This window comes from Xiphophorus couchianus, chromosome 12 (assembly GCF_001444195.1).
Source record: "Xiphophorus couchianus chromosome 12, X_couchianus-1.0, whole genome shotgun sequence".
NCBI lineage: Eukaryota > Metazoa > Chordata > Actinopteri > Cyprinodontiformes > Poeciliidae > Xiphophorus > Xiphophorus couchianus.
Genome location: NC_040239.1, coordinates 18,174,097 through 18,187,691, shown reverse-complemented (window position 1 = coordinate 18,187,691; position 13,595 = coordinate 18,174,097). Strand labels below are relative to the sequence as shown.

The window sequence follows — 13,595 nt, the reverse complement described above, 5'->3', positions numbered from 1 at the left end:
CACCTTGCCGGTCATCTAATTTAGAAACTCGCTTCTCCGCTTGTGTGATTTGTGATCCGAGCCTGTCCAAGGCTGTCCGGGACCTTAAGCTGAATTTGATTTGGGGCCCCTTCAAACAACCATAAATCATCAGAGCCCGCCTAATATCCCCTTTATATCATCCATGTTCAAACATTAATACACTATACCTCTAGTAGCAGTGCAGTCCTGTGAAAAGTATTTGCCCCCTTACAGAGTTAGCTTGTTTGGCTTTTTTGTTGTAGCTTAAATGTCTCAGATCACGAAACAAATGTTGACGTCAGACAAAAAAGAGGCATAGTAAATGTAAGAAGCAGGTTTTTGTTTTGTGAGGGAACAAAGCTATAGAAACCAACATGGCTTTATGTGAGAAAGTAACTGCATCTCTATACCTCGCAGCTCATATCTGCTCAGGTTTCATTTGAGAGTTATTTTACATCACTCTGGACGAGTTTTGATCCACTTCACTGATTTTAATTCAGCCACATTGGAAGGTTTTTTTTTTACCATCTCATTCAGATGGAAGTCTGGACTTTGACTAGGGCAAGGTCTCAAACTAATGGCCAGAAATCCCTTTTCAGGATTTTCATGTAGAGATGAGGATTCAGAGTTTCTTCAATGGCTGCTTCAAAGCAGCCCCTGACAATAATACCTCCGCCTCCATGCTTCGCTCTCATTAAGATGTTCTTTTTCTGAAGTGCTGCGCTAGTTTTATGCCAGATGAACAGAACACACACCATCCAGAGGTTTTGCCTTCGTCTCATCAGTGTACTAACATGCAATGCCATATGCACCGTGTACACTTATCAAGATGCTTTTAGCAAATGTGAGACGAGTCTTGGTGTTCTTTCCAGCCACTCCTGGGAAGGTTCCCCACTGTTTCATGCTTTCTCCATGTGTGGATAATGACTCACCGTGGTTCTCTGGAGTCCCAAAAACTTAGAAATGACTTTTTAACCCTTTTCTAGACTAGTATATGTCAGCTACTTTCTCATCTTTTCTTTCATTTTTTCCAGAATTGGGCCATAATGTGCTACTGTTTAGATCTTTTAGATTTCTCCTATGTTTTAATGACTTCTTGATTGGACAGATCTAGCAGTAACTGGGCCTTGTGAATTGAACCCAGTTTTTCAAAAAAAACCCAACAAAAAATACACAAGTTATTTACAGTTAATTCTTGATCTATTTAGGGGGTTAGCACTTTATCGCGAGGCAGCTTTTTTCCTTCCCCAATCAATTTTTTTCTGATGTAAATTTTTAGAGCCCATTTGTTGATTCTTTTCACCTACTGGGATCTCCATCTCAACCTTTGGAGCCACTGCTCCAGGAAATACACATGGAGGCCACCCTAATGTTAATGCTAGCTGAGCTAACTCTGCTAATTGCAAATATGGGTTCCAAGGCTTTACAAAAGATAGATTAACTCTCTAATCTTTTAACTTTGAAATATGAGGAAAACATGTTTTTTAGCCTGACATCACCTCTGCTTTTAAAGTACTGGAGGGACAGTATCGGTAGGAAGGGAATAAAAAATATTCTGAATGCTGTTTTTTCCTACCTGTTCCTATATCCTTCTGTATATTATAGTTCTCAAAGAGAAATCAGATTTTGGGATCAGAAATTTAGTTCTCATCAGCATGCCTTCAGCAGGTTCTCTGTGTTTCTGTAGTTAAGGTGGTTATACCAAGTTGAAAAGTAAGATGGTGAAAGTGCTAACCAAAATATTTTACTCAGAAAAAGTAAATAGATTTTACATACACTAAATAGATTTTACATACAACCTTTTAAAAATAGAGATGAGAACTGTAGTTACTGCATAACAGTAAATATTTACATTTGTACATCTGACTTCTGTGACAGCTGCTTAGTTTGCTTATGTATCAGGCAGGCTCTGCTTGTGAACACCAGAAGAAGACTGGGCCCACCTCTTAGGATTTTCCTCCAAGCTAAGATTGCATCCTGTTGGAAACATTTCAGCCATGTATTAAAAGAGTAGAGCAGATGAATGAAAAGACAGTGTTCTGCATCTCATTAAGATACTCATCTGCAGCCACAGACTGTGCTGGTTCTCTCACATGAAAAAGAAAGATGGGGGAAAAAAAAATTCACCGGCTTGTGCAAATAAAAAAAAAAATCAACAGCCATTTGGTGTGCATCTGAATCTTTAAATGTGTGTGTGCATGCATTTGTCTCCATGTGTGTATGAGCTATTTGCGAGTCCACCTCAGGCACTGAGCTGCTGGGTATGCAGCCTTAAAAGGTTGTGTTTCTGCTGCCATCCCCCCCTCCTTCCCTCCTTCTGCCTCACTCTCTCCGTTTTTTTTTTTTGCTAACACTCTTTTCTTCCTCAGTTTTGTCTGTACGTTTGCATCATGCACCGTCTCTCTCCTCTGTCCATCTGTGTTCCATTATCGGTGTTTCATCATTAGACAAAACGTTGCGTGGCCCTCCTCGCTCGACCTTATGCTGTTTGAGAGCGAAGCTGGTTAGCTCTGGCAGTTCTGAGAGCATAATAAAGCTATTTATGCTGCGAGTCTGGCCTCTCACAATCAGCCTGCTGTTTGAGGCTAGCTGAGGTGTGTATGTGTATGCCGGGGTGTGTGTGTGTGTGTAGGAGAGAGGAGACAGGGAGGCTCGGGCTAAGTAAGTGAGGGAGGCCCGAGGAAGGGTCAGGCTTACATAAACTCTCCGGGCCTGCCAGTAACTGTACTAAACACTTCTTAGGGCAGCTGAGCAGGGAGGGAGGAGAAGGAGCCATGACCTAGCTAAGTAGTTTACGTAGTAATAGCCTGGACTAATGCTTAATACCACTCTGCTGTCATATAGGGTCATTGTGGTAAAAGGCCGCAAATCTTCAAAGTATGTGTTTTTGATCTGTGGGGGTGTGTTTGTGTGTGTGTCTCATTGTGGCTGGCATCGGTGTCTTTCTTCCTTTCATTGTTCGCAGTCACATGATGGCCAGGGTGGCTTTCATACATACCACAGGGGGCGAGTCACTCGGCTGGCATGAGGACCAAAGTGGGTCATGTGGGCACTCTGAGAGATCAGGCTGGACCTAATATCTGCTGTTATTTCTGTCAAACCCAGAAGCCATCGAAGCGACCACAGCGGTGGTTTAGAGCTTTTTTTTTTTTGTTCTTTTTTTGCAGTGATTTCTTCCTGGAAGCGAGCGGCTTTCATTCTTTCTAGAGGGGTATGAAAGACACCCCTGAGATGGGTAATCCATCAAGCTGATCATCTTGGCTGCTTTATTTATGTATCATTGTTACAGACTGATGTAACCCTTCCCAATGTGCGGTCGTACAGTGAGCTGGATTTGTTTGGAGAACTGTTTAGGGGAAGACTTAAATCATGGAGGCTGTGACATCCGAGACTTCAGGCTGCCAAAAAGGCTTTGCATTTAAGATGTGGAGATCTACCACAGAGGAAAATAATGTTCGCCACAGGAAGACTGATGGATACTTTCTGCAACTTAAAAAAGAAATCTGTTAAAAACCGAAGTTTTCTTAAAAGGAAATAAAAGTTCTGAGTAATCTGTAGCCTTGAATCTGAAGAGTAAAACTTATGCATCAAGCAATTAAGCATTTGATTTATTTATTCATTAAAAGAAGAAACCTTCTCTGAAATGGTCTTTCTTCTCCCTGCTGTGAGCATCCATAATTCTTATTGTGGTGCAGAGCCTTTTGATTACGGCTTCCTCTTGCTTTTCGTTTTTTTTAATAGTATCAGTTTCAGAGCTAAACTGGAGGTGGTGGTAGTTTAGCACCAGTTCTTTCTGTTTGAGCTGCATAAAAACATTGACTCCATCAATTTCAGTGTTTATATGTTGATATGTCATGCTTGACGGCAGCAAATCTTGAAGTTAACTTGAAGGTGAAGTTAAAGAGTCCAGTCACTAATTAAAATGTTAACATTGTGTATAGCTTCTGTTGAGAGCAGAGGCCTGTAATGGACAGGTGACCTGTCCAGGGTGTAACCCTCCTCTTCCCCAAAGTCTGCTGGAAGTAGGCAATTATCAATCCAGGTTTTTATTGTTATATTGAAACAAAAGGAGAATGATTAGAATTCACATTATCTTTAGATTGCGATATCAGTGTTTAGCGCAGTTAGCATTGCCGGATCTGCTCTCTGTGTTTAGCTGAGAGAATTTCCTTGATTTAACTCCAAAATGCTGCCACTTTTTCTAAATCTTGGATGTTCATTAACAGACAGGGGGTGAAAGCTCCAAAAGATGAAACAGAGCAAATGATCTGTTCTCTGTTCGACCTCCCTGTTGTATTTTTTCCTCTCGGTCACCGCTTGAATGAACCACAGACTCCTCACGACATTTTAGAAAATACATTTTAAAATGGCTTTACTAAAGTGCATTTTTAAACACCTGAAAATTGTTAGCTTTGAATCTTCTCCACACAGTAGCAGAATCCACATAAAAGAGCTGTTTTAGCGTCATCTGGTTGCACTTATTGTTTAGCTTTCATTTATTGATAGAGATCAGCTTTTTGAGTTCTTGGCCAGCCACAGCTGACAGTTGATCAATTCTTGTTGCTAGGCAGTTTCTCTCTGCATCGCTGCTCCTAGTGTTTGTTGAAATATCAACATTTATGCACTGAATGGTTTTGCATAGGGTGACAGTCGTAGTTTCACTTTTTAATAAATCTTTAAATGTTAGGCAGCTCTGTTGATGAGAACTCTTTCACTTGATATATCCTGCTTAAAGTAGCTTTTCTAAATCAACTTTCAGCTTAACTTTATAACACTCTGCTTTTTTAAGCAGGGTTTACAAATTAGAGTGGATCTATAAATTAAGACATTGACTTCGAGGAGAAAAACACAAACACCATGACCAATGTAAGATGACTCCCCTTGATCCTTTACAGAAAAGTTATAGATCATTTTGCTCTCAGGCTGTGCGAAATAAAACCAATTCTTCAGGACTTTTCCTGTTTTTATAAGTGACTCTTATAGAAAGGCTTTGGTAGAAATGTCTACTCCGTGCTTATTGAAGCTTTTCACGCTTGTTTGCTGATAGTTTCTGCCACCTTTCCCTTTTAAATCTCTCTTCAGGTTCAGATTTGGTTGTGTCTGAGGTTGTTATGCTGGTTAATGAAAACAGTTCTACTCTTTATTATTTTTTATTGGATGTTTAGTTGAAAAGGGATTCAGTACGTTTTGGTCTTAATCAATCATTTTTGACTTTGGGAAACAAAGTTTTCAATGTAATTTTACAAAAAAAATAATTCAAAGCTGCATGGTGGTAAAACGGACCTGAGTCTGAATTCTTTTTCTGTTCTTTCTGTGCACGCCTGGTTCTGTCTGGATTTCTCCCACAGTCCAAAACATTACTGTTAGGTTAAATGGGTATTTTTAGCTATACCAACCACTCAAAGTGCTTTACATTAGAGCCCCATTGACAAAAATCACTACTGTGTCACACATTCATACCCATGCATGCAGATCAGGCCACTTGGTTAGAAGTCCTTTGCCCAGAGACACACCAACATGTGACTGTAGGACGCTGGATCTGAACCCACACACTTAGGATTCAAGACAACGACGCTTCTCATTGAGACACAATCAGCTAGCCTCTCTAAAATGCCCTGAAGTGTGTGCATGCTGGGCTGGTTGTCCTGTGTCTCTGTGATGGACTGCCTGACTTACAACTGGAGACAGATGTGCTTCAAGGCAGCACAGTTATAAAACAATTGAACAAGTCTGTGATGTTAAAAACCTGCGACCATTATTAGTCGTTAAAATCAACATTTCATACTATTGCCTTGTGATATCTGGGGATTTAAATATATTTAGCACTCTGATGCTTTCAGAAAGCTTGTCTCTTTTCCCTCTTTTTACACTGAAAAATGATTGTTGTTTAATAACTTAGTGTTTCTTAAAAAAGGCAGTGTTGTTCTATAGGCACAGTAGAAACACTTTGGACTATTTTTAAGCTTCACAGTATATTACTAATCAAATAAGGAAAAGCACATTTAATGTTAAAGTACATCTTAACATTAAAATCACTGTTCTCTAATTTTCAAAACTATATCAGGAAAACTTATAAGTGGTTTCAGTCTAGAGAAGTAAAGTTTTTTTTTAGGATTTTCAAATTTAAAACAGAACAGACAGTTAATCTCTGCTTTAAATAAAATCCCTGAATTATGAAATTTATTCCTAAGAGCTTGTGTTATGGAGGTTTCTTGGGTATTGTGATGGTGAAGATTTATTTTTTACTCTTGCTCAGACAAAGCACACTGAGAAAACTCATCCAGATAATGCTAAGCTTAGGATCTCAAGGCATAGCAGTAGAGAGGAAAGTTTCTGGTTTGGGAACGTCAGGGTTTTACCCGACCAGTTTCAGGATAGCAGTCAGCTCCCAAAGTCTGGGGCTGGTCTGGTTCTTGTACGAAAGAGGTTGGACTGAGGTCAATGCTGTCCTTATCTTGGCGTCTTGTTCTCAAGTGATCATGGGGTGGAAGGTGGGATAGCAACCATAGCGGTCTCTTCAATCTGTTAGCAAAAAGCTCTGAATTTACAGATTTATATATATATTGAGACTCACCGATGGTCATTAGTAAGCTTGTCACCATAAGGAATAAATCAATTAATCACGTGATGAATTAAAACGAGCTCGATCATTTCCATTTGTATGATTGTTTATCTTTCTCTTGTCTCTTTCTCTCTTTTTACCAAAAACTGGATGACAAAGAGCTTCACTCCGGTTTGTTGATCTCAATTAGCTCGTTTTTCAAAGGGCAGTTTTGTTTACAGAAACTTCAGTGTCTGTTTTTATTCGTTGTTTTGATTGTTTTATTTATTTTGATATTTAAAATGTCTTCCAGTTCCAGTATTAAATGTTCGTTAGAAATTAAAGTTCACTGATCTTTGAGAGCGCGTACTTGCATTGTTATGCCCATATCCTTTTATTACTTAAAAATTGATATTATCGTTTATTACTATAATTAATGGGACAGTTTGTCATCCAGCAGAATTTGTTGTCATGACAGGCCTATTCATGAGATGAGAACAAGTGGCTGAAATGGGCCTCCCCTGTGGGATGGCTTGACTCACCTTTAGAGATGGAGAGAGGAGCTCTCCTCCTGGTGGTTATGGCAGCTGATCAGGACGCCTCCTGGGTTTTTCTCTTTGGAAGTTTCTCTGCATGTGCAACTGGGAGGAGACTCTGGGGAAGACCCAGAGCCCACTGCAGGGACTGTGCATCCCTTGTGGCCTGGATTTGCCTTGGGAACCGTCAGAAGGAGCTGGAGAGTGACGCTGGGAGATAGATGTCTGGGATTCCCATCCTGGACGTTTTCCCCCCATTACCTGATGTGGGATGGATGGATGGATGGATGGTGTATTCCAGCAGTAACCCTCATAGTGTGTAATCCTGAATAGGGGTTGAGGATGTTTTCTTTTGGCTGCTTGCTGTGAACACTGAGGTCTTTATGTGTCTCCAGCGAGCAGCAAAGCTCCTACTTGAGTCATGTTTGCAGACCGTGGTCCAGTCCGGGTTCACATCAGTGTAAATGGTGCCAGACTCAACTCAGCATGTGAGACAGCATTCCCCACTTCCACTCAGTCCTGCCTCATGTCATATTGACTGATGGGATTCCCTGGAGCTGTAGTAAGAACTGTAGTCTAGTGTTTGTTTTGGTTGCTTTCTGTTTATGCCTCGGCGTATTTGGCCTGTGTAAGTATGTGCGTGTGTGATAGTGATGACAATGTGCATGCACATATACAATGATCCGATGCTAAAATCCTTAATCTTGTGAGAAATTCTCCTCTTCTAAATAGCGGTGTCTGTGCAGCCTGCTCCATGACAGCAACACTGTCATTTGGATGTGTATTTATGTGCATAACGGGTTTTTAATGCATGTGTGCAGCAATGCTGCTATGTGAGTGTGTAAAACAGTTCAGACGCTGGTTTTTCCAGACCAGCTCGTAAACCACATCTGGGGAAGGAATTTAGATTCCTTTTCTCCTTCTTTCTCTGCTGGCATTTGCTTCTCCCCCCTCCACGGCAAGACTCCGTCCCTCTGCCCCCCTGCTTTGGATTTAAAGCAGAAAGTCATTTTTGTTCATATTTTCTGCCCTGTGTCCTCAGGATAACTTAAGCCTGGCTCTAGAGCACAGAAGAGGAATGTTTTATTTGAAATTGATCATGCGCACCAGCACTGCTCTGCTTCAGATCTGCTGGAAACGATGAAGGCAGCTACTGAGACAACACTACAAAAGTGAAAAATCAGTTTATGTGAAATTCAAAATGCAAATCAGAGTCTGGCAGCATGCCTCCGCAGCTCTGTGATGATCCTGTCTGTCTGCGAGTTCAACAGGCTGCCAGTGAGGCTGTTGACAGCGTGCAAGCCTGTGCTGAGAGGTTGTACGCGAACAGAAGATGCAGAGCTCCTTTTCTCCCTCTAATCGTGTTCTTCCCCTGCTCTTCTCTCACAGATTGTCCCTGGCTTCGCTGTGTTCCTGTGGGACAACAGACGCAGTACCAGTAGCTGACTGACAGCAGCAAGCAGCCCACCAGACCCCTGCGCTGAGTCTTCCCATTGGCCGACTGCCAGAGCTTCGCTCCCCCCCATCCTGACTGGCTCTGGTGGGAGTGTGGATGGAGCCGAGGGACCTGGTTGGCTCAGCCCGACCCAAAGAGGCGGACCTTCGGGGAGGCAGGGCAGGGCCCAGCGAGGAGCATCAACTGGCGGCGGGAGGCGCCGGGCCGGTGCACGGCGATGACGTGATTAACGGCGCTGCCAGTGAGGGGGAGGGGCTGGAGGAGCAAGGGGAGGGGCTTATGGAGGAGCAGGAGTTCTCCATCAAGGAAGCGAGTTTCCAGGAGGGAAGTCTCAAGTTGAAGATCCAGACCACCAAGCGCACCAAGAAGCCGCCCAAGAGCCTTGAGAACTATATTTGCCCGCCAGAGATCAGGATGACCATCCGACCTCCGGCTGGAGAGGGCAAAGGGGGGCGACAAGGGCGGACAGGAGGCGGGGCAGGAGCAGGGCGGGGCCCCAAGGACGAAGAACGAGGTCCCCCGAGAAAAAGGGTAAGTCCCCCCCTTTTCTTCCTGCTTCTTCTTTACTCACTTAGAGTCAGTAATAAATCACCAGGTAGGCTACGCTGTGTACGCTTTATGGGGTTTAAGTGAAAAACACACTTCTGTCCACCCTAACATCTCAATCCGTAGCTTTTGTTGATCGTCGCCTCCAGCTACGTTTACAAAGAGTCAAAGTTTGCTGTAACTGAAACCAGTCTGACTGAGATCACACAGTAACACACACACACAGCAGCTGAGAATAGGGCTGACACAAGCAAGTGACAGCTGGTGTCTGCCCTCTCCATTTGTGGTCATAGACTCGGAGACCTCTCCAGTCCCCTCCACTCACCACTTGTTTCCTTTCCTCTCCTATTCCCTCCTTTAATGAAATCAGCCTTTGTGGGTCACAGCCTTCACCTCCTCCTCCCCCGCCGCCTCCCATCACTCTTCCCACACTATACTGGTTTCTGGTGCATGTGACACTGTGTATGTACAAGTCCTTGGGGGAATCTAGTGTTTGCGGGCTGTGTTGACCTACACGGTGCTGTGTGTGTGTCCAAACCTGACAGCCATCTCTGCGGCGTTGAGCGCGACAGGCCCAGCAGGACTAACGGTGTCATGTTGTCAACATGCTGCAGAGTCGTGTTCTGCTCTGTTGTTTGCGCTCCAACTCAAGTGGCTCACAAGGTAAAAGAGGCCCTCGGTAGGCGTCTGAACCGGCTTCCTCTCACACACTTTGAGGCGCTTCATTGGTCGACACAGTCGCATCAGCAGTTGGAACGTTGGAAGAAATGTTTATCAAGACTTTGAGAAATGCAAAAGCACTCGCACCCCTTAAACCTTTGCAACCCAAAACTTTAACGATTTCAAGACATGTTTGCATAATTGAGAGGTGAAAGGAAAGAAGTACATGGCTTTCAAAATGTTTAACGTGTCATATTGTGGAGCCCCCTTTTGCTTCAGTCACAACTGAACTTTGTTTCTTTTGGGTTTTTAAATACAGAAACTGAACATTTCTGCTCAAGCTGGGTCAGACTGCATGGAGAGAGTCTGTGAACACAAGTTTTTAAGAAGTTTTTAAAGTACATTTGAATTTAAAAAGAGCAGAGCATGTATACATAAACTTTTTCTTTATATATCGGATTTTTTTAAAATTTATTTTTCTTCAGTTTACAGCTTTGTGCTGTTTTTCTTGGTGTATCTCATAAAATCTAAATAAAACCCATTAATGTTTGTGGTTTAAAAGTGACCTTTGACCTTTATGCACCCATTTGCTCTGAGCAGCAGGGCCAGCTTTTTTGTCCCTGCTTAAACAGCAATCCCCACAGTATCATTCTGCTACCACCGTGTTTCATGAAGGTCATTATCTGTAACTCTTGCTTGCCCTTAGTTGTAGCAAGCTTCTTTTTGCCATTCTTCTATAAAGGCCCGAAGTGAGTGTGCATGACAGTACCTGTCCAGTAAACCTTCCTGCTGTCTTAGTTTGGTTTATGTGCTGCTGCTAGATTTATTTCTTTTTTTTTTTAGCTGATCGTAAATCTTTGCAATTAATGTAAGCGGAGAGTCGTGCAAAGATGGAAGGAAACATCGTAGCGTGTTCATGTTTATTAACTTTTTTAAACATTTGGAACGTTTGCTTGGAAATAATCAAAATGTGGTTTTTGATTTGAAGCTGGCAGAGAAAGCTTATCCATCTCCACAGCCAGAGTTCCTGATGGTTTTCTCTTGGACTCGTCGTCTAACCACACAGTGAACCTTCTGACCTGCCTGTGAGATTGTTCAGGCAGGAAAATAAAAAAGCGTGACAAGATACGCGTAGCACGGACGAACGTCAGTGTTTATCTCCGTTAGTAAGCACGGTGGGCTGAGCCTCGCTTTCTGAAGCCCGGGCAGCCGCTCATAATCCAGCGCCATCAGCCCCCTAATTAGGAAGCCCGCCGGTTGGCGATGATTGACAGATTGTTGTCATAGTGACGGCTCTGAAACGCCGGTGTCTTCTGAGCTTTGTTGAGGGGAGAGGAGAACGTGTTGGTGTTGGTTCAGATCGGTTTCAACCCTTCATCCCCACCCGCTCCGTCCTCCAATTACCAACACCCTCCCACCCCTCGTCCCCCCAGCCCCTCGCCTCACGTCGTCTGCCTGCATCCACCCATCACCTGCCACCCCAGGCAGGCTCACTGGAGAGGAACGGGTTAAAGAGACTCTCTCTCTCTGTGTCTCTCTCTCTGCATGCCTGGATATGTGTGTGTGTGTGTGTGTGTGTGTGTGTGTGTGTGTGTGTCGAGGTTAAATACTCTCTTTGTGGTGTACGGGAGGCTGTGTGTCAGAAGGGGAGGGGAAGTGAGGTGGGGAGCAGATGGACAGCCTCTCCACTCACTCTTGTATTGTGTCCGCAGCTACTTCTTTTTCCCGCTCTCCCTCTTTATTTCTTTTAGCCATCTCTCTTTCCACACTTGTCCCTGCCATTTTTTTCTTCCCTCGCATCTTCCACTTTTTTCGTCACTCTTTTCAGCCCCTACCAGATGGCAGCACGGGGCAGCGGCGGCAGAGCAGGAGAAGGAGAATGGGGTTGTGGAAAGAGGAGGAGAAAGGAGGTGGAGGTCAGGCATATGGAGAGCCTGGTTAAGGGGCCCCCTCAGAGGGAGCGTGTTTGTGCGTGCGGTAGTGCGGTGAATACGGGAGGGGGCTGAGGGAGGATACAATAGAAATCCATTAAGAAGGAGATTTGCCTCTAATAGACAGAGAACTGGAGAGACGGCCGGCCTGATTAGAAGCTAAGCATGTAGGAAGAGATGAAAACGGTGCCTTTTTTTAAAAGTTATTTTCTTGTGTGGTGTCACCCAGTCAAAGAAGGTGAGATGATTTAAATAGGGATTATATAATTAATACCTTTGACAGTAAATTAAAGATCAGAAAACATGCATGTGCAGACTGGGAAACCTAAATATCAGGTGTGTAAAGACAGAGTGAACTCTTTCATATGAAGTCCTGTCCGGTTTCTGTCAGCACGTGACTTCATCTGATGAAGTAAGTGTAAGCTGCTATTATGACCTCCGGGTTTGAGGGTGAGTGCTTTAAGCGTCACACCTTGTTCTACCTCTAACGAAAACTCTTAGGAAAAATCTTTAGAATTTCGTTGAGTGTTGACAGTCTGCTAACGATCATCATCAGGCGAGCCAACGACACATTAAAGAAGCTTCAACCGCTTCTAAATCGTTCATGTGGCATTTATAGTATTCAGTAGAACAAAAAAAATAGAACTATGCCATATGAGACTGATTGCACTGTGAGAATGCCACGACTGGCTAACTGTTAGCAGCCAATGTCATAAAAAGGACTATATCGTTTGATCAACTATAGTTCAAAATATAAATGTAAACATCGTAAGGGTGCAACGAGACATTAAAGTGAGTGCTTTAAGCTCGACACCCGGCTTCAGACTCTTAGTTTGAAGTAAGAGCGAAGGAAGTTTATGAGTTGCATTGTTGTTTTGATACTCTCAACTAGTCATCAGTCATTAAATGTCACCAATCCAATTTTAAATTGAGGTACTTGGTATAAAAAGGAAGAAACTGTGACAAACAATATATGAGGGATTTGTAAACACTGGGAGAATAAAATGGTTGACTAACTACTTGAACGTAATAAGACGTCTAGCTTAAGATGTTAAATTTTAGTGCATAGAAGCTCTTTAAACACCTTTTCAGTAATTCTGCTTCGAATAAAGAACTTTGTTTACTAAAGTTCTTTAGTAAACACAGCACCACCAGTGCAAAAAGTTAGTCTAGAGCCGTGGCACCATGTTTTATTACTGCTGTAGATTCTTATTCTGAAGAAAGCAAAGAAGTACTTCTTGGGTTTCCCTGCTTAGTTTACAGTCATTCACTGTTAGAGGCTCAGAATTAGACAAGAATAACAAAAAGAGCCCTGCTCAGAACTTTGTAGCGAATTTCTAATTTTTTTTTGTAGATTTTTGATCTACCGATGCTGAATCTAACTGGTTAAATACATCTGTATATGTTGATAGACCAGCAAATCTATGAAAAAAAAAAAGCCTGACTTATAGTCTGGGTTTTCAAACCTTCACTCTTACTTGTGATAAACCAAAAATGATGATTGTGAATCCAATTTAATGCTTAGTTGTGTCTAGTTAGCTGGATGCAATGTTATATCCCTATTACTTATTATTCTCAATATGTTAACGTTTCACATCAAGTATACCTAACACACCATTTTACTTCAGCTTCCAATTTCCAAACAGTGTTTCTTCTGTAGCGATTTGCTAAATGTGGAAGAGACGTGGTTTTGTATCTCTTCATCTCAAGAAATACACGTAATTTTACAGCTATCAGTAATAACAGTTGAGCATTATTTGCTTTTTACAATAAACTATTCTATTAGTCAGAGGATTATGAAAGAGGGAGCGCAGAAAGGGGAGGTGCAAAGGGGGTAATTTCCTTTTTTTAAAAGGGAATCTCACTCTTCTATCATCTTCATAGCAGGCATCCATAACCAGAGGCTTCATAGAGCGAGCGTGCCG

The 13,595-nt window shown here is 42.6% G+C and overlaps 1 protein-coding gene across 1 annotated transcript in view; it reads left to right on the top strand.

The window, feature by feature from the left end:
* setbp1 (SET binding protein 1) overlaps positions 1 to 13,595 on the top strand; it is a 56,338-nt gene that overhangs the window by 8,279 nt on the left and 34,464 nt on the right. The window contains exon 2 of the mRNA XM_028032877.1: positions 8,467 to 9,064. Within this exon, the coding sequence (XP_027888678.1) occupies positions 8,630 to 9,064 (435 nt within the window). The 5' untranslated portion in view covers positions 8,467 to 8,629. The remainder of the gene's footprint in view (positions 1 to 8,466; positions 9,065 to 13,595) is intronic.